General features: G+C 44.9%; 1 protein-coding gene across 1 annotated transcript in view; it reads left to right on the forward strand.

The window, feature by feature from the left end:
- CDH13 (cadherin 13) overlaps positions 1–25,940 on the forward strand; it is a 1,138,640-nt gene that overhangs the window by 949,044 nt on the left and 163,656 nt on the right. The window contains exon 8 of the mRNA XM_066242281.1: positions 21,359–21,499. Coding sequence (XP_066098378.1) covers positions 21,359–21,499 — 141 coding nt within the window. The remainder of the gene's footprint in view (positions 1–21,358; positions 21,500–25,940) is intronic.

The following is a 25,940-nucleotide window of genomic DNA, read 5'->3' on the forward strand; positions in this document are numbered from 1 at the left end:
TGTTAGGCACCCGCAATGTCCAGGAACTGTATTGATGTACATAGAGACACAGCCCATTAGAAGCTCACAGGCTAACTGGGAACCAAATGTGCATTGTGATGAGGCGGACATTGCATTAAACATGGGCACAAGTAAGGCACAGTGTGAGTGTAGAAAAGTGGCCTCCCAATTAATCAGGGCAGGCTTCACAGAGGAGTAACCTGGGTGCTGAGATTGAGACAATGAGTGGGTCTTGCCTGGAAACACATGGATCAAGGCTGTTCCAGGCAATGAGAACAGTGTTTGCTAAGGCATAAAGGTGGGGAGAACCTGGCAGGTTTGAGAAACCATGGCCGGTGATCAAGTATTCCTGGTAGATACTGAATGCCTGGTAGACGTGGCAGGAAATGCAAGCAGAGAGGGACAGAGTTCCAAGGGCCTTTAGTGCCACTCCGCAGAGTTCTGACACAAAGTTCAGTGTCCTGGCAGTCAGGGCGAGCCATGGAAAAACTTAGAGCAGAGTAGCCAAGTGATCGGGGTTGAGTGTGAGAAAGATAATTGTAATGAAAATGCTCTTGAGGTGATGAGACGAGACTCAGGGAAACCACAGAGGCTGTTGCTCGTGCCCTGGACTACAGGAGGTCGTGAGAATGGGGGGAAACGGCAGGTGTGAACAATGTAGAGAGGTAGGATGGGTAACTTGGTAGGTGGATCTGGGAGGGTCCTAACTCTAATCAACGCACCTCGCAGTTTTCCTTTCTTCCCATTTCATCACTTTGCCATTTCTTTTATGCTGCTTTCCTGGAACTTCCCTGATGTTGGAGTTGACTGAAATTAAGAAGTTTGAGAACCGCCACCCGCTTGTGTCGGTTGCTGAGCTGGATATCACCACTTAGCCTCCGGTTAGGTAACAGATCTCTGTCTGTGGGAGTCACTGTTTATAAAAGAAAAGAAAAGCGCAGTCTCCTTAAATGGTGCCATTTATTCTGTTTATTTTTAAAATACTTTTATGGTGTTAAAATGACAGCCTTTGATTTCATATCTATAATGAAATTTGGGCAGATTGTATTTCAGCTGGCATTAAGAGAAACATGCTTTTCTTTCCTTCTTTCTTTCTTTTTTTTTTTTTTAAATGATGAAAACCTTTTTTGCTCTCATAAAAATCACAACTACATTTGTTCACTTCACCCCAAAATAACTATGGGACATTTGGAAGGCATGTGTGTTCTCTTCCCTCATAAAGCTTATAGTTGAGTTATCTAGCCAAATCAGCACTTGATCCTATTTTGAACAATTACTCACTGCCTTGAGTATCAATAAAACAGAAGACAAAAAATTTTGGAAAACTCAAGAATTGCTTTCAGCCCTGACCAGTTGGCTCAATGGTAGAACGTCGGCCCAGTGTGTGGATGTCCCAGTTTCGATTCCCTGTCAGGGCACACAGGAGAAGCAACCCATCTGCTTCTCCACCCCTCTCCCTCCGCTCTCTCTCTCTCTCTCTCTCTCTCTCTCTCTCTCTCTCTCTCTCTCCCTCTCCCTTTCCCCCTCCCTCCCTCTCCTGCAGCCATGGCTCAATTGGTTTAAGCATATCAGCCTGGGCGCTGAAGATGCCTCCATAGAGCCTACACCTCAGGTGCTAAAAATAGCTCAGTTGCAAGCATGGCCCCAGATGGGCAGAGCATCAGCCCCAGACAGGGGTTGCTGGATGGATCCCAGTCAGGGTGCATGCAGGAGTCTGTCTCTCTATCTGCTCTCCTCTCACTTGGAAAAAGAATTTTTAAAATTGTTTTTAAATAGGTCAAGGTATCAGCAGGGCTGTCCCCCCTCTGAGGGGGCTAGAGGAGGATGCTCCCTACCTCTTCCAGCTTCTATGACTCCTGGCTTCCTTGGCGTGTGCCCACATCACTTCAGTCTCTGCTAGAGGAGGACACTCCCTGCCTCTTCCAGCTTCTATGGCTCCTGACTTCCTTGGCTTATGCCCACATCACTTCAGTCTCTGCTAGAGGAGGATGCTCCCTGCCTCTTCCAGCTTCTATGGCTCCTGACTTCCTTGGCTTGTGCCCACATCACTTCAGTCTCTGCCTCTGTCTTTATATCTCCTTCTCCTCTGTACCTGTGTCCTTCACTCTTCTGTCTCTTATGAGGACGCATGTCCTTAAATTGTGGCTCTACTCTAAATCCAGGATGATCTCATCTTGAGACCCTAACTTAGTTACATCTGCAAAGAAATTACGTAGATTTTGGGTATACCATTCCAAAATACATCACCTGTACACTCCAGATAAGGTCACATTCACAGGTACAGGGGGTTAGGACATGGATGTGTCTTTCTGTGGACCACCATTCAACCTACCTTAGGTCATAGAGATAACTCTCATTTCACTTTGAGGAAACCCCATTCTTAGCTGCTTTGATATAAAAGCTCCTGTACCTGTCCAGGATTTAGTGAGCAACTATTCTATGATTTTTACTGTAACAACAGCTTCCACAGGCTAAGTTCAGTCTGTGTACCAGGTCACATGATTGGTGATGTACAGTGCTAATCCCATTCCACCCTCATAGAAGTCCTGGAGGAAAGGTAAGCCTGCATCCTTTTGCAGAACCAAGGGACCTACACCTCAGAGGTTGTGATTTGTCCATAGTCACACAGCTGTTACAAAGAAAAGCTGAAATTTGTCTCATTATTTCGGCCTCAGAATCTACACTATTTTCACTATGGCAGGAGCCAACAGAAGTGAATAACTAAAGCATGGCTCCGCCTCTGAGCATCCCACGGCAGGTGGAAGGACAGGAATCGTCCTTCAGGTTTATTGAAGCACGGTGGTGCGTGCTACAAGGGGATTGTGTAAAGAGCTCTGCAGTCTTCCTACTCTGGGCATTTCAGTAAAGGCTTCAAAGAGAAGGTGACATTTGAGATGGACATGTGAGGATGGTAGGCATTTGGCAACTTTGAAAATAAAGAAATACATTTTAGGCAAAGGGAACAGCATCTGTGAAGAAGTGGAGGTGCCCCTTAGTGGGGTGCAGGGACTTCTGTAGGGTGCAGTGGTATGATGTCGGGGTGCTCTAGGGCCAGTACTTGGCACAGAGGAAGTCAGCCTGAGAAACTCGCGCTGGCCAATGGTGGCACGTTCTGGCCCATCGTACAGTGTGCTGGCCTGGCTGGTCTTTCCGAGTGGCATGGTGCTGGGAACCAGGACCTCTTTCCACCCTGTGGCACTCCATACCCCTTCCCAAACTGCTTCAGATTTATATTCTACTCATTTCAAAAAATAGCAGTCAAAGTGAGACGTGACAGTCACCAAAATGAAGACAGGGACCATGGGATTAGTGAGGATGGAATCATCTGAGACTCCTTTCCAAGAGAGAATCAGTGGGGACCAGAGAGGAGACCAGGGTTTCCGGTTCGGCTGCCTGGGTAGAGGGTGGCACCGTTAACCAGGGCAAGGAAGGGGCGTGCCTGGCTGGGGCGGTACTCACTGCATTTACTTTGGGACGTGCTGTGTTTGCAGTGCTCATGAAACATTCTGGTGGAAATGTCAAGCAAGCCATTAGAGTGTGAATCTGGGAATTAGGAGAGCTTTGGACATAAAAGAGACAGGTGGTAATTGAAGCTGTCAGAATCAGTAGGGGTGGGTAGAACTGAAGCTGTGGGAATAAACGGGGTCTCCAAGAAGAAGGCAGACATTTAGAGAATCAGTGGAGATTGTTCAAGAAGCGGCCATGACTGGTGACCGATCCCCAAAATGTTCCTATCTTTCTAAGCCCAAAGCATACAGGGCCAGTGTGAAGAGCTGGAAATGGGTTCCCATGTGGAAGTTTTAGGCTACCATAAAGAGAGGCTTTGGGCTACTGTATAGGTGGCAAGGAGACTCAGAATGTAGCAATTAGGGGTATAAGCTATGGACCAAGAATTTGGGTCCCAATCCCAGCTCCACCCATAAGAGCCATGTGTCCTTGGGCAACAGAATCCTCACCTGTACAGTGGGAACAACAACCTTATCCACCTCACAGGGGTGTCATGAGGCCCAGCTGAGAATTCACACAGAAGGCTGAGCACTCTTTTCAGCATATGGCAAGTGCTCAATGAATGTAGCCATGATGATTACAGTGACAGAAGGTCTGAGTGGGACCCAGTTGCACTGGCAAGGAACGAGTCCTTGTGGACCATTGCGGGTCCACAGGCTGGGGTTCGAGCCAGGAAGGAGCAAGAGACACAGAGGTTTGTCCTCATCCCAGGACTGAGGTCTGACACCGTGGGGCAGGAGCTAAGCCATTGGATTTTCTCCCGAAGAACAGGAAGTAGAGTTCAAGTCCCCTCTGCTTTGAAAGGGACTCTGGAGAGGAGGGGGAGGAAACGCAGAAAACTCTATTGTTTGTTATTTTTAAAAAATAAAATGGAAAGGAGCCCTCAAGGAAGTGTTGGTGGGTTTTATAATTTCCAAAGGAAAAGCACACTCATCTTGATCAACATTCTGTCTGTCTCGGGCTGAGCCGAGGAAGGTCAAGACCAAATGTTAAGTCTTAACATCTGACTTCCTGTTCCCGGCTTGAGTAGCATTCAAGGGTGTTAATAGGCTTAGCTCTTGTCAACAGAGCCAAGACAATTTCAGGAACAAAATAAACGGTGGAGCCAAATCACAAAAAAGGATGCCTCCTGCGAACGGGGCAGGGGATCAGAGTGCATTAGGTGTAATTGTCCAAATAGTGCTGAAGGAAGGGGTCCTGAAGGACTGGCTGGGCCAGGTGTGGCATCGACAGGAGAACCTTCCGAATAACCCATGGCTGGGTACTGGCACTGCTCTTCATCCTGGTATGTGAGTTTGCTTTCGGAACAACAGCGGAGGCATAATTGGAATCCATCTTGTATGGTTTTTCCTCGGATGATTTAGAATTAGTTCAATTTATTTTCAAAGAGTACAGCCCAATGACAAGCATAAAGGCCGTGTCTTGAATTGCTTTCCCGTCCACGGGGTAGAGTGGGTGGGTGTCATTCGCTGATTCATTACTTTCTCAGCGGCTCCTTTGTCTCGAAAGCTACCAGGAATTATTACCAGCACCAGAACTCTAACCCAAAGTAAGCTTTGCATGAAAATGCATTTGTTTTAAGGGAAAACATATAGTACTGATTAAAAGTAACCCTGGGTGGCAGATTTGATTAGGGGATCACATCGGAAAGGGAATCCGGCTTGGCACGGCCCGCTTAGACTGCGCTTTTTCAGAGGAAAAAGTAATACTGATTAAGCTCCTGAAATGAATGCGGGGGGGGGGGGGGGGAGGGTATAAACATGCAGAGGACCAATGGACAAAGGTCCTCAAGCTTAAATTGCTCTGAGTGATAGGCATTTAGGACCTAATTTTAGAAACGCCCTCTAACCCTTGTCGAGCTCGTGCGCTTTTATCATTTGGAGTCAGTAATTGAATTTTCTGGACGTTTTGATCAGTATATAACTTCGTGAAGCCGATTACACAGCAGAACGCAATTTGAAGTCTGACAAAAAGCACTGCCTTCTGCTGTGTGATTAGAAAACACGCAGAGTGCCGCCCTTCTAACCACACTTGATTTGGGGGAAAAGAAGGAAAAAAAAACAAAAAAAAAACACCTTGCTATTTCATGTAACTTAGTAAGATTCATTTAGATTCTCTGCAGATCATTTAATAACAGATTTTGTAAAACCTTAACATAAGGAGCCCCCATAAAACGTATTATCTTTTATTACCCATACAGAGAATGACATTTTAGACGGTAATAAATCGAAACCCAAGGAAAGCTATTTGCTTTGGGAGAATGCTTGGTGAACGACAGGAATACCCACTTCCTGATTTTATACTGTGGCAAATGGGGGTCACCCGAGACAGCCTGCAGCTGGGTTCGCCGAGGCTCATCTAAGTAACATGCTCCTGCCCCCTCTTTGGGGTTTTGGAAAGGTCATTCCCATCCACACCTCACTGCTGAGGACTTGGTTTTGTCCCACCTTTACTGTTCCCCCTTCCACCCTGTACGCTTCAGGATGTATGACAGGCCAAGAGCTGAGCCTGGGGTTGGGTCCAGCCATGAGCATCTGCGTGCCCTGGACGCCGCTCCAAAGAGGAAAGACTCTTCCCCACTCGTTTCTGGAAATTCAGAGCCTGGTCACCCTACCCTACTTTGCAGAGCCTGGCCGTCTAGAGATAGACTCAGCCCCTCCTACCTTGCCCAGGCTCTTCCCTTGGACCAATAACCTCTGCAACCCACAATAGCAGCCCTAAGGCCAGGTTTCTGGGTAGGGACCAGCATAACCATCCCTTGGCTTATACATTCCTCAAATATTAACAGAGAGTGCCAGCCACTGAACTAACTGGCTATGTGACTTTTTTCCCCCGAGGGTTTAGAATTACTCTAATTTATTTTCAAAGAGTTTAACCCAAGGACTACATCAAGACAGGGTCATGGAGTCTCAGTGTCTCGGGGGGCCAGATGTTGGGGATGTAGCAGGAATAAGACAGAGACAGGGTCCCTGCCCCCCTCGAGGACTATAACGAACACTCACCATGGGACTGACGCATGGGAAACCACTTGCGTGTACTGAAAAGAAGATTCTCCAGTATTGATTTGGTATTTACCACTTGGTGCATGAAAGGAAATTCATCTTCCTACTAGACAGGTTTTGTGGGAAAGGTGTGGTTGACATTACACATCAGAGGACTGAAATGGAAATATTTTCCAGAGCAAAGATAGCAGATGCTATGCTGGGAAGGTGGGCAGTCCTGGGAAGCAGGCAGCGGGGCGTGGGATGAGGGTGGCAGCTGGTGACACTGTGCACAACATGGAGTGGGAGGCTGGTGAGCATCTCACCTCTCCAGGACACTCATGGGCACTCTCCAAAGAAGGTGGATTAGTTTCCCGTGGCTGCCATTGCAAAGGACCACAAAATCCGTGGGTTAAAACAACACACATTTATTATGCCAGAGTCCTGGAGGTCAGAAGTCCAAATGAGTTTCACTGGGGTAAGTTCGAGGTGTCAGCAAGGCTGGTGCCTGCTGGAAGTTCTAGGGAAGAGTCTTTCTCCTGGCCTTTGCCACCTTCTAGACGCCACCTGCATTCCTTGGCTCATGACTTGGCTTATCTCGTTCTCCCTCTCACCCTCTCTCTGCTTCCATTGTCACATCCCTCTCTGACTCTGACCTTCCCACCTCCCTCTTGTAAGGACCCTGTGATTACTTGGACCCACCGAGATAATCCAGGATAATCTCATTTCAAGATCCTTCACTGAATCACTTCTTCTTTTTTTTTTTTTTTTTTTTTTTTTGTATATTTCCGAAGCTGGAAACGGGGAGGCAGTCAGACAGACTCCTACATGCGCCAGACCAGGATCCACCTGGCACGCCCACCAGGGGGCAATGCTCTGCCCATCTGGGGTGTCGCTGTGTTGCAACTGGAGCCATTCTAGCACCTGAGGCAGAGGCCACAGAGCCATCCTCAGCGCCCGGGCCAACTTTGCTCCAGTGGAGCCTTGGCTGTGGAAGGGGAAGAGAGAGACAGAGAGGAAGGAGAGAGGGAGGGGTGGAGAAGCAGATTGGCGCTTCTCCTGTGTGCCCTGGCCGGGAATTGAACCCGGGACCCTGCATGCCAGGCCAATGCTCTACCACTGAGCCAACCGGCCAGGGAGAATCACTTCTTTAAAGTCCCTTTTGCCACATAAGGTACCATCCTCACAGGTTCCAGGGTTAGGACATGGACACCCGTGGGGGCCATCCACAGGTTGGAAAGCTTCTAGGGTCAAAAGCTTGACAACATTCAGAGCTTGCTTTCACTGCACACTGTGCCTGACACATGAACCTGGCATCTCACAGCATAATCACAGAGGCAGACGTGTGAGGAGAAAATTTCTTTAAGTGTCATTAAGTAAGCCAAGAGAAAAACATTCACCATAATATAGATAGATGATAGATAGATAGATAGATAGATAGATAGATAGATAGATAGATAGATAGATAGATAGATGGGCCTAACAGAGGAGGAAAGGGTAACTCTGGGAAGAAGTGGAAAGCTTTATAAGGGAAGTAACATCTAAACAAGTTTTCCAGAGGATGGGGGGTGGGGAGCACATGTAGGGAAGACCACCCAGGCAGAGGGCACAGCAGGAGCAGTGGTGCAGAGGAGGAGAAAGCCCAACATGATGGAATTGCATAGGCTGGTGTTATAGGATCAACACCGCAAGCTGAGAAGAACCATGTCAGGCCATGATGACTGCGTCTTCTGAGCTTGATGAACTTGAAGCTTATCGTATAGATTCCGAAGGGCCACCGAAGCATGTTGAGGAGGCTCCCGGGCTCAGATGGTCACTTAGACTGCTCGCTCCGACTGGCTTTGGGGTGGAGAGTGCTTTGGAATGTGTTGCAGTAATTCAGGAAAGAAGAGAGGAGAGCTAGAGGTGATGTGGTAGCAGGGATGACAGAGAAAAGAGGAGTACTTACTTGAGAGAGCTTGGGGAAGCGAAATCAGGGGCACTTGAACAGCTGTTTGACTAGAAAGAGAGGGAGGAGCTGAGGCTGACTCCGGGGTGTCTAGCTTGAGTCGGTCCCTCCCGGAGGGATGGCTATGGTGCAGGAGAAGATAATGCGTTCTGTACGGGCCCTGCCACATTGAGGGGAACTATCCAAATGGAAACATCTAGAAAATGATTCTGAGCAGGCTGGAGGGGTGATTGTAGTGCTATTTAGTGTCTGAGAGGAAGTGCATTTTTTCTAGAAAAGGAAAATTCCACAGTCAGGGAGAGAAAACTTTAGCGAACTATGCTTTCTATTTTTCATTTAAGTTGCATTATAAACAGGTGAGTTTTGAGTAAAACTATATGAGGGTACTTGTCAGCCTGCATGGAATCAAAAGTTCGCTCAGATGGTACCAATCAGTGTGGGCCCCAGGGCAGCAGCCTCAGCGTCTCCTGGAATCTTGTTAGAAGTGGATGCCCCACGCCCCACCCTGGACCTCCTGAGTCATGACCACTAGAGATGGACTGAGGATCGATCGGCGTTTTCGTGCACCCACAAGGGGGTTTCCTTACAGGGAAGTTCAGGAAGCTCTGGCTCAGGCAGTATGTCTGAAGCACCTGCTGTGTACCTGGCATAATGGTGCTATGACAGTTCACGGCCAAAGGTTTAGAAGAAATAGGCTAATCAGTAAACAGCAGATTTTGAAAATATATAAAAATCATAGAGAAAGAACACTTTAATTACATTTTATCTTCATTCAACTCTTAGGATTCTGTATCTCCTGGTCTCAATCAAACACTAAACCCAAGAAAGTCATTAGCATATTTAGTGTTTCCCCTAACCAGCCATATGCCTCTTGAGATTCCCTGTCTCTGTTCCCTCACACGAGAGGACCCCAAACTACGGCCTGCAGGCAGCATGCAGCCCCCTGAGGCCATTTATTCGGCGCCACTGCACTTCCAGAAGGGGCACCTCTTTCATTGGTGGTCAGTGAGAGGAGCATAGTTCCCATTGAGATACTGGTCAGTTTGTTGATTTAAATTTACTTGTTCTTTATTTTAAATATTGTATTTCCGTTTTGTTTTTTTACTTTAAAATAAGATATGTGAAGTGTGCATAGGGATTTGTTCATAGTTTTTTTTATAGTCCAGCCTTCCAACGGTCTGAGGGACAGTGAACTGGCCCCGGTGTAAAAACTTTGGGGACCCTTGCCTCACACTGTGGGTTCCTTGAAGGTGGGGCTGAACCATGTGATCTCTGAGATCCTTGTAAGAATCCTAAAGAGGCTGTGTCTCTTTACCTCACAAACCTTGACTACAACCACCTCAGTGGCCCTGTCTCACCTGGCCACCCTCGTGCTGGTGACCAGGCTCTCCTGCCCTCTCTTGAAATCTTTGCCCTCACACCCATCCTTCAAAGCTCACCTCCAGCCTGCACTAACCAGACATCACCGACAAGCCGCTGGAGCACTTGCAGCCACACCACCCACATCGGAACCCAATGAGCACACGGTCAGCGCCGACCGCCGGGGGCCTTGTGGAGCCGCTTATACCTGTTGTGTCTTCATCCACCCGTGATTTCCTTGCAGGTAGAAAATATATTCTACACTTCTTATTTCCATGGTGTCCCGACCAGAATCCGAATCACCCTCGGTTCTTACTGAATGATTGAAATTAATAGCGTTTTAGGATTATTAGTCTCCTATCTTCTTCCACAGACATTTACTTCCACATCAAGACCCCATATCTAATTCTATAGCAAAATGTTAGATTCTGTGGGAACGTCTCCTTAATTCCCCCTCTCCCGTGTGTAGCTTATGTGGTCCCTCCTTTGTGACACCGCAATGCTCTGTTCTTACTCCCCTCCTGTTCTGCAGAAATTATCTGGGTATGGGACTCTCCTGCTAAACCTGGCTCCCTTTCCTTGTCACCACTACGTAGCACAAGGCCTAACACATCTGATGCGCTTGGTTCATGGTTGGTAAATTAGGGTAACCTCCACATAGCCTCCCTGAGCACCCTACATTCTGACTCCCTTCACATGGACCTTAATTGGTAATGTTCCAGTAATGTGGTATCTCATCATAACTTACATATAGTACCTGCTTTTTTTTTTTTATCATTTATCTAGAATATAAATGCACCAGAAACAGGGTCTGTCATTCATCACCCCCTAGCAGAGTTACTTGAACCTAGTAGACACTATATAAATGTTTCAGTGGAAGCAAACTGAATGTCAAATATTTGCCACTGTGGGTCTGAAGGGGGCGATTTTCCAGATACTATGAACAGCATCGGCAGTTTATTTACTGTAACTCATCAGTAACATCGAGAGGTGTACACTTCTCCTGGAAGTGTTTTATTTGATTTTGGTATCACTTAGGTTATTCCAACTGTATATGTCTAAGACTCGGTGTTTATTTCCCCTGTTGCTAGCCTGCCCCGCTGGCTTTGTCAGCAACCAGTAAATCTGGGGGAATGAGCTCTGCCCTCTCCTTACCCACCAGACCCGAGCAGGGAATGGAAACAGGGGACAGCCAAGAACACAACGTCCATGTTAGCGCTAAAGAGCAGGCGAAGGGAGGCAAACACAAGTCACACCCACCGCCACACTGCATGGGAGGACGGACGAACACCCCTTGCTGTCTGCACTAGGAGCGAGGCGTGTTTATGAGGGGATGTATGTGGTTCCCGCTGAATTTATGAACTACCTGCCCCTAGAGTTATGTGGCCACAGCGGATAAATCAAACTTCAGACAGACAGCAACTCGTTCTGCTTCAGATAATGTTTTCACCAATCTGTTTGCAGTATTTATAGACCAGGTGTCAGGTGAGGCAAACCTGAAGAAGAATGTGGTCCCTGTTCTGGTGCCATCGAGCAGGGAGTCTTGCCTGGCCTGGCCTCTCTGGACGAAGCTGATGAGTAAATAAATAAATTATGTCATATCTTTGCTATAAATTTCATGTTAATATTTCTTAAATGTTAGACAGCAAAGGGATTTGTTAGAAAAGCCTTCTCGCTGCTTTCTTTAAGAACTGAAGCACAGTTTCTAAGCTCTCACTGGTTCACAGTAACTGACTGTGGATATCTCTTTCCAGCTATACACTCAATGGCGTCTTGTTGGCAGCTTGAAATCAGCCGCGGTAGAAATATGTAAACGACCAATATTGAGAAACACTACAAAATCAGGAGACTCTGTTAAACATTTACAAGCACATCTCCCTACATAATTCATTGTTTTATTTTAAAAATCTATAATTGGCTAATTATTGCATAACTACAGTGTGCCACACACTAAATTAATAGCTGGGAGATAAATCTCAAAACAAGACAAATCCCTGACCTGTGAAGCTCAAACAGTCAGAGTCAAGACAGCCAATAAATAAGTAATCAATAAACAAGAATATTACAGACTATGATTAAGTGCTGGGGGGGAAATGCATTAGTTATCTATTGCTGCATAATAAATTATCCCCAAAACTTAATTGCTTAAAACAATAGATATATATTGTCTCACAGTTTCTGTGCTCTGGTTGTGGTTTGGCTATGGACTTTCACAAAGCTGCAATCCATGTGTTTGTCCACTATCTACAGTTTCATGAGAAGGTTCGACTGGGGAAGGATCCACTTCCAGGCTCACTCAGTGGCTGTTGGCAGCATGCAGTTCCTTCTGATTGTTCCTAGAGGCCACCCTGAGCTCTGCCACATCTTTAGAGGACTTTCCCAAGGTTTGCTACATGATAACAACAGCGACTCTTCAGCACTGACATATGCCAGGCTCTGTGCTTAGCACTTTGTTATTTATTTTCTCACTTACCCTGAGAGTATTATTATTCTCCTCATTTTTTTTTTATTAAGTGAGAGGCAGGGAGGCAGGAAGGCAGAGAGACAAACTCCCACATATGCCCGGACCAGTATCCACCCAGCAAGCCCCCTACATGGCAATACTCTGCCCATCTGGGGGCTGCTGCTCCATTGCTTGGCAACCAAGCTATTTCAGCACCTGAGGCAAGGCCATGGAGCCATCCTCAGTGCCCAGGGACAAATTGCTCGAGCTATTCGAGCCATGGCTATGGGAGGGGAAGGAAGAGAGAGAAAGGGAGGGGGAGGGGTGGAGAAGCAAATGATCACTTCTCCTGTGTGCCCTGACCGGGAATCAAACCCCGGACTTCCACATGCCAGGCCAATGCTCTACTGCTGAGCCAACTGGCCAAGTCCTATTCTCCCCATGTTACAGGTAAGGAAACTGAGGCAATGAGAACTTAAGTAACCTGACCAGGATCTCTTAGCTACTAAGTGGTGGAGCCAGGGTAATAGTAATAGATCTCATTTCAGTTGTCCCTTCCTAAGAGTCAACCACCCTGCTCTGCAGTCAGGCCCCTGCCCTCATGGCGCTTCAAAGCAGTAAAGAATGAACATCAGCAGATGAGTAGGAATCAGCCTGGAGGAACAAGTAGCAGCTGGAAGGTCAAAAGGAAGAAAAACAGGTTCCAGTGGAAAGAAACTCGGTCTGGAAGAAGCGCAGGAGACGTGTGGAGAGCAGTGTAGGATGAGACAAGATAAGGATGGGGGACTGCATGGGTTAATGGCAAAACCTTTTTCCATGTAACGTTTATTTGTTGATTTCCCCCCATAGCTACCATTATGCTTGTTATTAGTGATAAATGTTCCGTTAAATGCATACTCATATGGAAGTCGCTGGAGCTGTGTAAACCATCAAGGGTCCAGTGATTGATTATGTGCCATATTTAATGACACGGCTTGATTTTCTTTTTTCAAGATGAAATGTTTGGTTTTCAAATCAGTGTGATCAGTGAACCTGGCTTGTGTCGGCGGAGATACACTCGAGGCTTTTTCTTGCAGACATACCATCTTCCTTTTGTTTCTAGGATATATATTAACCAGCAGTGCGTAGACACCCAGGAGAAGATAGCGAATGCAGCAGAAATGCATGACTGCAGAATTCAAACCAGGAGAGCAGCTTGACTCTCTCAGATATGTCTTACAGATCAGATAGTTTAAAATAAAATCAGAGCAGCCAATTTAATTTTCCCCAGTTTTGACACAGTGTGTTTCTTGGTCAAAATAAAATCCTATCTCCTTGAGCTAGAGCTCCCCAAAGTATAAGCCATTCCCTGAGAATAAATGACTCTGGTTTGGAAATGCCACTGATATGCTCAGACCTTTGAGATATAATTCAGTTCAGGGAAACAGTAATACATCATCATTATCAACAGTAAAAGTAAATTGCCCACCTTGTGTATTACATACTGACTAGGTGCCAGGGTCAAAGGCATGGTCCCTGCCCTTGAAAACTTTGTCATTCACTTGGGAAGATAGTAAATGGGTGTTCAAAATAAAACCAAACAGGAAATATAGTCAGTTCAGTCTCCGGGTTACGAACAAGATAGGTTCTGTAGGTTTGAAAATGTTTAAGTACTTATATGCACGGAAAGGTAAAAATAAATACGATGTTAAGACAAACATCTGCCTGGTTGCATTTAATAGGTAAGTGTACCTGTTCCAGCTTCCATACGAATTCAACTTAAGAACAAACCAACTGAACCTCTCTCATTCGCAATCCGGGGACTGCCTGTATAACCTTTATATTAGTTAGGGTAGGCCAGACACTGTAACAAACTCCCCTTAAACCTGAGGGATGGGTTGTGTTTTGTACACCCCTGGAGTCTAAAGCAAGTCAGTGGAGGAGGCCTGCTCCATATAGGAACTGGGAGAATCTGGGTTCTTCCTTTTTGGGAAATAGAAAACATGGAGGATTACATGGGAGGTTTAGAAGCCATGCCCATCCGTCACTTCTGCCCGTATTCCATTGGCCAGAATAGGTCACATGAGTTCATCTGATAGTCTAGCTACAGGCCCTGGAGTCCAAAATAGGATTCTGTGAACAAGCAACATTGGGCTTCACCACAGCCTTCTTAAAATAGGATTCTGTGAACAAGCAACATTGGGCTTCACCACAGCCTTCTTTGGTGGCAAACAACTGAAGCTGATTCTGGCTGGTTTCAGTGCCAGAAAGTATCTCCTGAGTCAACATGGGGGTATATCACAGAGTCAAGGGAAGGGTCCCATCCCCCAGAGGTGGCGTGCCTCCCATAGGGGTAGAGAGGAACACCACAGCGGTACATTCACTCCCAAAACATTTTAGAAGGCTACAGTCCCTCTAGGGGTCTCAGGAGTAATGTGCAGAGGGGAAAGGTTTGTCCTACATTCTGTTTCCGTGATGCCTGGTTCCACGTTTTGTACCCCCAGAATCCGATTGTCCCAGGGGAATTAGGGAAGGACCTGTGAATCAGTCTGTGCAGGAAAGACAAAGCTGGCACATGGCCCTGACCCTGGGGCATGTTTCTCTGCATCAGGGTTTTCCCCAGAGAATGGGGCAGCTGTGGGCTGCCTAGGAGTTTTTCCCCAGCAGGGTCACAAAGGCAGCGTGACTGCTGAGTGGGACTGAAATTAATATGCAGGTGTAGTTCAAGTGAGAGTGAGAGTGACTACAAGATCTAGGGACTTGGGGAAGACTGCCTGGCAATGGCTCAGCGGGAGTGGGAAGCAGGTCCCTGGTGAGTGGAAGGCATCTCAGTTGCGCAAGAGCAAGGGGTACATGTGGCATTTTTCTCTGGGTCTTTTACATTTCAAAAAAGGTGCCTTTATTATTGGTTGTTTGGTTTTTGTTACTGCTGTCATCTTGAGAGCAATCATGTTTATTACAGAAAAATCCCCAAATAATGATAGGCCAAGGGACTTTTTATCTTAGAGTTGCTATTAAAAGTGAAAACTTGGTGCCTGACCTGTGGTGGCGCAGTGGATCAAGCATTGACCTGGAACACTGAGGTCGCTGGTTCAAAACCCTGGGCTTGCCCGGTCAAGGCACATATGGGAGTTGATGCTTCCTGCCCCTCCCCCTTTCTCTCTCTCTCTCTCTCTCTCTCTCTCTGTCTCTCTTCTCTAAAATGAATAAATAAATAAAAATAATTTTAAAAAAGTGACACACACACAAAAAAGTGAAAACTTGGAAACAACTCAAATGACCATCCAATAAGGAGTGACTGAATAAATGACAGTAGATCCATACAGTGAGCTGTTAAACATCTGTTAAAATGAAGCAACAGGTCTGTAAGCACTGAGACAGAAATGATATGCTCAAACAAATTGTACAACTGTGGGAATGGCATTGTTTACATACGAGTGTATATAAAATCTGTGTGTGTGTGGTGAGCAGGTGGAAGGACAGAGATAGTGAACTACAGTAACGATATTTACCTCTTGGATACGGAGTTGGGGAAGAGTCGGTGAGACTTCCCTTTCCACTTGAGAAAAAACCAGATCACTTCTATTCCTCTTATAATAATTGGATATATTTTCAACAATAAAAGCATTTTCATGGTAGCCTTAAGTTTACCAGAAAAATTGAGACTCTTGGAACATCTCTTCCCAAACCTTGCAATTTATCTACTTAATGGTCTAATTGATTTTCTACTAGGTTAATCAATATATTTCCCATTGCAGTCCTAAAGTTTTATTTACTTCAGGAGATAGGAATTGGCTGTTTCATTTTTTTAAATTATTTATAAAATTTGTTAAACTACAAGAAAGTTAAGCCGATGCGTCTTTCCTTGGTGCTATCATAAGCAGACATGAGAGTCTGCTTAGCTGTGAATCTGTTTTGTTTCCATCATATGTCAACATGCCTGTCCTCAACCCTGAACTTCTTGAAAAAAGGAACCCTGTCTTTCCATCCCTATATCCCCAGCACCCAGCACAACATTTAGACTAGATGTTCAATAACTTCCAATGACTCCCCCCCCCCTTCCTCTCTGTCTCTCTCTTCCCCTCCCACAGCCAAGGCTCCATTGGAGCAAAGATGGCCCGGGCGCTGGGGATGGCTCCTTGGCCTCTGCCCCAGGCACTAGAGTGGCTCAGGGTCGCGGCAGAGTGACGCCCCGAAGGGGCAGCGCATCGCCCCCTGGTGGGCGTGCTGGGTGGATCCCGGTTGGGCGCATGCGGGAGTCTGTCTGACTGTCTCTCCCCGTTTCTAGCTTTGGAAAAATACAAAAAATAATAATAATAATAAAATAAAAAATAAATAAGAATAACTTCCAATGACGTAGACATATAAGTTAACAAAAAATTGTGATAACTTTGATCCAAAAAAAATAACATGTCCCTGTGGAGGGGGAAATGTTAGAAACAATAAAGTAGCCATGGACTGATTGGAATGCTGTTGTGAGAGCCTGTGGTGACGCTGTCCTGCGGCAGCTTTCACACTTTGTCACAGGGAGTCGATCATAGCATTAGTTGCAGTATTAGTCAAGACTCCCTTGTTGCTATTCACAAAACATCTCTTATAAATGCCTTAAGGAAAAGAGAAATGTATTAGCTCATAGAGCTCACAGAATCTGAGGGGTGGATTCTGGCTTCGAAGATGACGATGAAAGAGCTCACACAAAGTTAAAAGAACTCCGTCTCCTCCACCTCTGCCCCTCAGTTCTGTCTTGTCTTTCTCAGACAATGAACTACAATAACGATATTTACCTCTTGGACACGGAGTTGGGGAAGAGTCGGTGAGACTTCCCTTTACACTTGAGAAAAAACCAGATCACTTCTATTCCTCTTACAATAATTGGATATATTTTCAACAATAAAAGCATTTTCATGGTAGCCAACTGTCTCTGTATGGCCGCACATGGCCACGACCAGCTCCACACTTAGGCCCTCCCACCTTCAAGTCCAACAGAAAGAGGACGTCCTTTGCCTAAGAATTCTAAAAGAAATATGTTTTGGAATCGAGGCTCAATCCCAGGTGGCCTCACTTGGGTTATGGGTTCATCACATGGCCATGGAAATGGGAGGTCCTGATGGTACAGGCCTGAGCCATTCGACCATCCCCAGATCAGGGATTGTGTCAACCCTGCCTGAACTCCGCCTGTGCTGTGAGTGAGGAAGGGGTGATGCCCATAAAGGAATGAGAGCATAGGTACCAGGGCAGTGGGAATGGATGGACTCTGGGAAGGCAACCCAGCTCATAGGCACTTCATGCCTGAGCAGCCCTGTAGCGCATGCCCACAGCAACCTGCACTGCCGGTTGGAGAAGAGGGAGTTCTGTGGGGACTTGACATCCTTGTTGGACAGCCACCACAGAATCACACTCATCCCCCAATTTGCTTTGTGGAGCGAGGTTGGCTATTCTTTTAGGGACATGCCATGCCTGACAGCATAAATTAACATGCTGGTAGAGCCGCTATGAAAATTGGTAAGGCCTTCTTGCAAAACAATATTGAAATAGGAATAAAAAGAGCCTTAAATTGTTCATACGTTTTGATCTAGTAATTTCATGTCTTGGAATCTATTAATATCATTCAAAAATATATTGAAAACTTCCTAAATAAAGATATTTACAGTGACAAAAGTTTCAAAGACTAGAAATAACCTAAAGTCCTAAGAATAGAAAAATGATGAAGTTAGTAATAAATTAGGCATGTGATTATATTTTCTATAACTCTTAAAGTGATGACAAGGAATTTTATTGGTAAATGATATTACACAGAGAAAAATGTATTAAGTTTATCATGATCTCTTCAATATCAGGGGAAAAATCTACATAATTTCTCATTTTCACAATGACATGCTTCCCACAATATGCAAGGTTTTATCACAAAAGTAAAAGAAGTCATACAAGAAATTAGACCTGACTAGCAATTCATATGCTTTACTTGGGAAAAATTTTGAGGATGGTCCAATTTATTGGTTGCATTATCATCCAGCTGCAAAATATACAGCAAATAGTAAATCCCATTCAATGTGTCAGTAACAAGTAGAAAGTCATTTACATTAGGCTGAGGGTTCTCCAGCTTCAGCCTGAGGGTAGATGGCATTTCAGGTACCTTTACAGCAAGGTGCCGACTGAACCAGGAAGAACCAAAATTACCGAGGGCTGGGTTTGGTGTTAAATTCACTTTGCACTCAGCAGTTAGAGAATCCTGTGACCTTCGTTCCTGGTGGAGGTCAGTTCACACTATATATGCATACCTAATTATATTGTGCACCTTAAACAATAGTACGTGTCAATTATATTTCAAGAAAGCTGGGCAGGGCCATTGTGAGTAACCCTGTTCAAGGAGTGTATCAGCATCCACTCATATTCTAGAATTCAGAGTGTAGAGTCTTCCAAACCATGCATCAGGTACCCTACGGCAGTGGTCCCCAACCTTTTTTGGGCCACGGACCGGTTTAATGTTGGAAAATATTTTCACAGATCGACCTTTAGGGTGGGACGGATAAATGCACAAAATAAAATTATGTGACCAGCGTAAAAACTGATATTTTTAAATATAATTGTCGAACTCATGAGACAAACGTCAAGAGTGAGTCTTAGACGGATGTAACAGAGGAGATCTGGTCATTTTTTAAAAATAAAACGTCGTTCAGACTTAAATATAAATAAAACAGAAATAATGTAAGTTATTTATTTTTTCTTTGCGGACTAGTACTAAATGGCCCACGGACCGGTACCAGTCTGCGGCTCAGGGGTTGGGGACCACTGCTCTAGGGAGCAAAGAGCTAATGACCCTTTAAAAATACTCAAAAGTTTTGGGGACAGCTAGCATTGAGCTGTGAAAAATTCCCATGTTAATGTTTAGCTTTAGAAGGAAGTTGAAGATCCCCCTTGTGTTTTTGTCCTTTGCTTTTCATGGTGTTTAATTATTGGCTGGAATAAGCAATGGTTTTGGAGCTGTTATACTGGCAGGACTTTTGCAAGTGGTAGGGCCTTCAATAACCAAAAATAAAGTCCTTTTTTATTTTGGTTATTGAAGGTGGTTCAACTTGAGCTCTCGGTGTCAGTAATTAAGAAAGCGAGCCAAACTGGTTTAAGCAATAAGAAAAACGAATGCCCTAATTAGCTGCAAGTCCATAGGCAAGACTGGCTTCGGGCATGGCGTGATGAGGAGACTCCAGTGAAGTCACTGGGAAACATTACTTTTCCCTCCACGATTCAGGTCTAAGTCTATCAGTACCCTGGCTTCATTCTCAGACAGACAGCCCTCACCCACCCCTGCTACAGCGGGAGATGGCCGACCCAGCTCCTGAGCTGAGTGCTCCAGGTTTACACCACAGGGAAACAGAGCACCCTTCTCTCAGCTGTCCTGCACCTGAACTGTTCTCTGTGCCCCTGGGTTGGCATGCATTTCTTGGCTTCTTCTGATCAGGGCTCATTTCAAAAGCTGGCCAGAGTGGAGGGCGAGAAAAGTCAATCCAATCCAAAGTACATGGGCAGAGAATAAGTGGCCGGAAGTCCCCAAAGGAAATGTGGGTGCTGCCTTCCCGGAAAGATGGTGTCCTGGCTGATAGAGACAGGCAAGTTCCACCGCAGGAGGCAATTTATTTTTTTTATTATTTGTTGAATTTATTGGAGTAACATTAGGGTTAATAAAATTCTATAGGCTTCAGGTGTACAATTCTATAATTCATCATCTGTATGTTGTATTATGGGTTCACTACCCCAAGTCAAGTCCCCTTCCATCACCATTTATCCCCCAGTGACTCTCTTCCACCTCCCTCCACCTCCCCTTGCTTTCCCTCTGTCTGGTCATCTCCATGCTGTTATCTGTGTCTAAGTGAAATAAGCCAGTCAATGAAAGACACATACCATATGATTTCACTTATATGTGGAGTCAAACGAACAAAAGAAACTAGCAAAATAGAAACAGACTCAGAGACACAGGGAACAGACTGACAACTATCAGCGGGGAGGTGTAGGGGGCTGGGTAGAAAAGGTAAAGAGATTAAGGGGAAAATAAAAAAAAAGAACTCACAGAAGATAACTGAAATGCAGGTATGGTTACTTACCTGCCACGCACTTCATCTTGGGGGCTGGGCCACTTGATTCGTTGTTCTGAGAGTGTTTAAACACGGTAGCAAAATGTCTGTCAAATATTCGAATAAAAAACTTGTGTACATTGAACAACAATATTGCAATATTGCCTGTGTTAAATTCATCCTTGTTTAGATTAAAATGCATCTTCCAAATTTAACATGACACCAAAAACTAAAATGACTAAAAATGACATGTAAGCTCACAGTACAGGTGACTCTAAACCTCGGTTGGTATTTTTTTCACCTGTAACATGAGAACAACAAATGTGGTTCAACACGCTTGTTGGAAAGACTCACAATGATGATTTGTGAAAAGTACAGGAATTGTATGCCTGGCCCATCAAATTGTTCAGTAAATGTGAGTCCTAGAGGCAGATTAAGGTCAGTTGAGGCCCCCTGGGCGCAGAAGAAAATATTGGGCTTCTTAAAAAAGAGAGAGAGACAGGCAAAATAAAAATACATGTTAACAATATTTTTAAATACTATGTACTATTAATGTTAAAATTGCACAAATGAAACCAAACTTGGTGTCATTAGAAAAAAGTGTAAAGTTGGGGTTTTGTGGGGCCCTTTGGAAGTCGGGGCCCAGGGTGGGCGCCCAGTGCACCCGCCGTTAAATCTGTCTCTGGTGAGTCCCTTTAAGCTGCCATCTTTGTCCTAATCTCATTTCCAGGTCCGTTTCATGAGGTGAAACAACATATGTGGGTATAAATATCAAACATGCCATGTATACCCGAACCCCAGAAATGAAACATTCTGGAATGTCTCAAACATCTCTTTAAATAAGAACTGAAAATAGATTCCATGCTCACAGCCAATTCTAGCCTAGAATAGTGACTGTCTTTGTTTTAGAGAGATTCCAAAGGCTTATTTATACGCCAGAGGTACAGGTGCTGCGACCGATGAAGAGCCTGCCCTGCTGGAGGACAGTACTATAGATAGAGGCAGCTCAAGCAACATGCCTGCCACCTGCCTGAATCTAAGTCCATCTTCTCCGTTGTTTTTTTCTGCTTTGTAGACTCTGGAAAATCCCAAGTATGAGTTGATCATCGAGGCTCAAGATATGGCTGGACTGGATGTTGGATTAATAGGCACGGCCACAGCAACCATCCTGATCGATGACAAAAACGATCACTCGCCCAAATTCACCAAGAAAGAGGTAAGGCCCTGCTGAACACCACCCTTATGGTCACAACCGTGATTGCTGATCAATATTAAATTCCGTGTACCACGGCCCCTGCTGGCTCCGTTTGCAAAATCAAAACTCTCCATTTTGGGAAAGGATGATGTTTTGTGCCAGAATACTATTTCACATTTTTATCTTTTTATTTTTTTTTTGTAAAGCTGAAAATACCAGAGCGTTATGAGAACAAAAGCATTGAATCTTGTTAAAGTCCATAAGAAAATAACATTGAATGCCAAAATGCCATTTTCATAGTTTTATGGGTGCTATTTAGCGGTGAGTTATGTGTGTCCCATTGTGATTTTAGCATAACAATAACTATCTTTTCAGCAAGCGTGCATTGAGAGGCCAGGCAGAACAGCTGCGAAAGGTAAAGCAGATTTTCCTGGTAACGGCAAGGTGGCCCAGGAGCTTATAAATAACAACCCAGTTAGCATGTCTGGGGGAGCCATTATTTACTCCGGGCTCCTGTGCTTTTATGATTATGGATCATGGGTGTCGTTTCCCATTTATTCCAAAGGAGCAATTTTGGGGGACGGGCTGAGGACACAAAATTACATTCTCGGTTGCTTAATCTGTCTCCCAAATAGAAAGACATTTGCACTACGCATCTGATGGAAATGTTCTAAGATCACGGTTTCTTTGAGGGTCATGGCTAGGGCCAAGGATTTGATGCCCCTCTTCCTGACCGAGAGCATAGAATTAGTGGTTGCCGCCCCTGCCATTTGCCAAGCCTTTGATCTGCATCCTGCATCACCACGGGCTCTCCTTTATCTGTTCTCTTCCGTAACTGTGTGAGGTGGGTTTTGTTAACCTTTGACCAATGAGGGAGCTCATTTTAAGCTCAGAGGATCTAGATTCATGCTCGCAAGTCCTGGGCAAAGTAAAGGGCAGGAATGGGGTGAACGCAGCTCCGTGTGAGTCATCTCTGAACGCTTCCGCTGCTGCCCGATGTCCCCACCCTCCAAGGCGTCAGAGAAAACTCCTGCGTCTGCATTTGCAGCTGCCCCACCCCTCTCTCAGGAGCCTAGGGACTGTCCCAGACAGCTCAGGACGGTGGGTGGGCAGAGTCTGCGGTAGCTGATATGGCTCCATTCTGTTGTGCCCGTGTGATGTTCCTGTAACTGTGTACATTTTGCCCATTAGTCCCGTGTTTCTCAATCTGGTGTTCCAAACTGTCCCACAAGTTACCATTATAGAGCAAGTGGTGGGGGAGATTTCAAGGTCAAACAGATGTGGGAGCATTGAGTCGGATGGTGTGAAAGATTTCTTTGACTGCGGGACTTGTGGGTAGCTCTAAACTGCTGTGTGTTTCTCTAAGAAGGAGAGGTGTGGTCTGTGTTAAGCCTAATCTGGAGGGACCCGAAACATTGAAGACACGAACAAAGTCCGTCAATTACACACCAAAGCTTTATTGTCTAGCTTGGCCAAGCGGCGGCTCCTCCAACCAACAGTGGTCTGAGGGAGCACGTGCTGGCCCTTTGTTCTACTTAATTTTTATAGTTTTGTAAGTGGGAAGTACAGAAACAAAAATTGTAATTAGGAGCCCCTTACCACTTTATTGGTTATAGTCATATGTCCTTTAACATGATAGGACCACGTTCAATTTGCAAGCCATACATTATTTTGGAGAAAACAAAATTTATAAGTCAACACAATGGTAGGAAGATGTCTCTTTACATATTAAAAGGCTTTCCTATATTATCTAGTGTTTATCTGCTATCTCTCTGTCTAGAGTCACACATGTTAACCACACGCATTTACATAGGAGAGGTAGTTTCTGTGGGGACAAATGCCCGCAAATGGCTCATTGCTATAAGAAAAGGTTTATTTTGGCTTTTCTCTCCCTATACCTGGCTAGCCATTCACCCCTTTCCCCACAGACATGGTGGAATATCTGGGGATCCATGTTTTCCTCCCGTTTGCATTTATAATACAATTCCAAGGGCCATCCTGGTCATGCCAATCACACAGTACAGGGACTATTCTCACAATTTCTCTGCACACCTTAACCCAAATTAATAAAATGTTCTTCAAGCCTCCCAAAATATTAATATTAATTCTGTAGCTTTTGGTACTTTACAACACCTGCAGGTGAGGTAGCGCAGTGGCTCCTCAGTCTGGCGGCTTTCTAAGATTTATTTGGCCTGGGAATGATTTTTCCTGGACCACTTCATCGTGTCTCATTGAGCTAATGTCCCACGGAATAGTCACTGGGGATATGGTTTGTCAGTAGAATTTCTTGTGAACCTATTTAAAAAAAAAAAATTCAAGGCACATAGTAATGAAACTAGAAATTAGATAATCCCAATCTAAAATAAGAAAACCTATCAGACTTATAAAGTGAGATTAATTAGTTACTTCAGTGAAGCTCCTGTGACTCGGGAAGAAAAGGAGTGCTTTGTCCTGCTGAATATTGTGAGAAATCATTTTTGATTGTTTTTGTTCATTCCACTGAATTCAAGGAAAAAATGAACGTACTTCTTCACCTAAAGTAAGAGACCCTGAGTAGCATAATGGAAAATATATTCTTCACCTGTGGCTATTAACAAAAGCACTAAATGATCTTCAGTGGATGGTGGGCAGCGACCTTGAGATTCCTCAGGGCAGGGCTGGTGCCCAGCTCCTATAGAGATATAAGAAATAAAACAAGAGGCCTAGGTAGCTAGTGAGAGCATCAAACTCGCGCTCTCTCTCTCAGATGTTATGTGTCCCTAAGGAGCCTTTTTCCAATGTTAGATAAACTAAATTTACAGGTAAATTTTCTAACATGTTCCTGAAAGGTTGGTGGTTGTTGTTGAGGAGGGATCCACGTTCTGGATGTCAGAACTGCTCAGGGCAGCATAACAGGGACATGGAGGGGTGGGTGCTGGGCCCAGAACTGGATTCCAATTCTGCTTACCTGACAGGGGACACGAACATATTAACCACCTCCTTTTTCATTTCTTCACCTGTTAGTGGGGCTATGAATAAAGCCTACCTCTAAAATAAAAAATAAAAGTAAAATGATTGAAAAAATGATAAGCCTACCTCATTAGGTTCTTATGAATATTAAATGAGTTGATGATAAAAGCATTCAGATAGTGCTTCTCGCCTCCTATTCTCTAGAGCAGTGCTGCTGGTCAACCTGGTCCCTACCGCCCACTAGTGGGCATTCCAGCTTTCATGGTGGGCGGTAGCGGAGCAACCAAACTATAAATAAAAAGATAGATTTAACTATAGCAGGGGTCCCCAAACTATGGCCCACAGGCTGCATGCAGCCCCCTGAGGCCATTTATCTGGCCACTGCTGCACTTCCAGAAGGGGCACCTCTTTCATTGGTGGTCAGTGAGAGGACCATAGTTCCCATTGAAATACTGGTTAGTTTGTTGATTTAAATTTACTTGTTCTTTATTTTAAATATTGTATTTGTTTCCATTTTGTTTTTTTTACTTTAAAATAAGATATGTGCAGTGTGTATAGGGATTTGTTCATAGTTTTTTTATAGTTCGGCCCTCTAACAGTCTGAGGGACAGTGAACTGGCCCCCTGTGTAAAAAGTTTGGGGACCCCTGAACTATAGTAAGTTGTTTTATAAAGATTTATTCTGCCAAACTTAGCGAAAATCTGACATAAAGTACTTGGTAAGTAATTATTATTATATGCTTTAACTTGCTGTAACTCTGTTTTATAAATTTTATAAAGTAAAGTTACTTTCCTACTTTATAAATCACCAATAGTATGGAACCGGTGGGTGGCTAGAAAATTTTACTATGAACAGAGATACAAAAGTGGGTGGTAGGTATAAAAAGTTGACTACCAGAGAAGACAAGATGGCGCTGGAGTAGGCAGACGTACCAACTTCCACCTCCCAGAACCAAAGTGGATTACAAACTAATTTTAAGAACTATCATCTGGAAAAACCAACTTTGGACTAAACTAAGAGGACTCTTCAACCAAGGAACACTGAAGAAGCCACACTGAGACTGGTAGGAAAAGCAGAAACACAGAGAGGGCTGCCCAGCTCCCCAGAGCGAATGGCAGCTGGGAGAGACTCGTGTGGCAGGAAGTCAGTTTAGCAGAGAGGGAACAGTCCAGATCCCAGGAACAAAGCCCCAGCCTGCAGCCCCAGAGCCTAGAAGAGGCGTATGGACAGTATTTAGCTGGAAACAAGTCAGGATACTGTTTGTGAGAAAGAGACTGATTTCTCAGACCCAGGATTCTTCTTAAAGGGACCGCGCAGAACACCTCTCTCACAACCACTTACCTGCGGCTCTGGAGGACAGGGAGAGAGGAGAGTATCAGAGTAGCAGGAAGAGAGTGTAATCTAGGAGGCACAGGGAGAAACATTTTGGGAGACAGCCACCCTAACCACTGGGACAAGTCAATCCCCAAATCTGAAGTGAATATTTCCCCTGGAAACAGCAATACCAGCAAAG

The sequence above is a fragment of the Saccopteryx bilineata genome, chromosome 9 (assembly GCF_036850765.1).
Source record: "Saccopteryx bilineata isolate mSacBil1 chromosome 9, mSacBil1_pri_phased_curated, whole genome shotgun sequence".
Taxonomy (NCBI): domain Eukaryota; kingdom Metazoa; phylum Chordata; class Mammalia; order Chiroptera; family Emballonuridae; genus Saccopteryx; species Saccopteryx bilineata.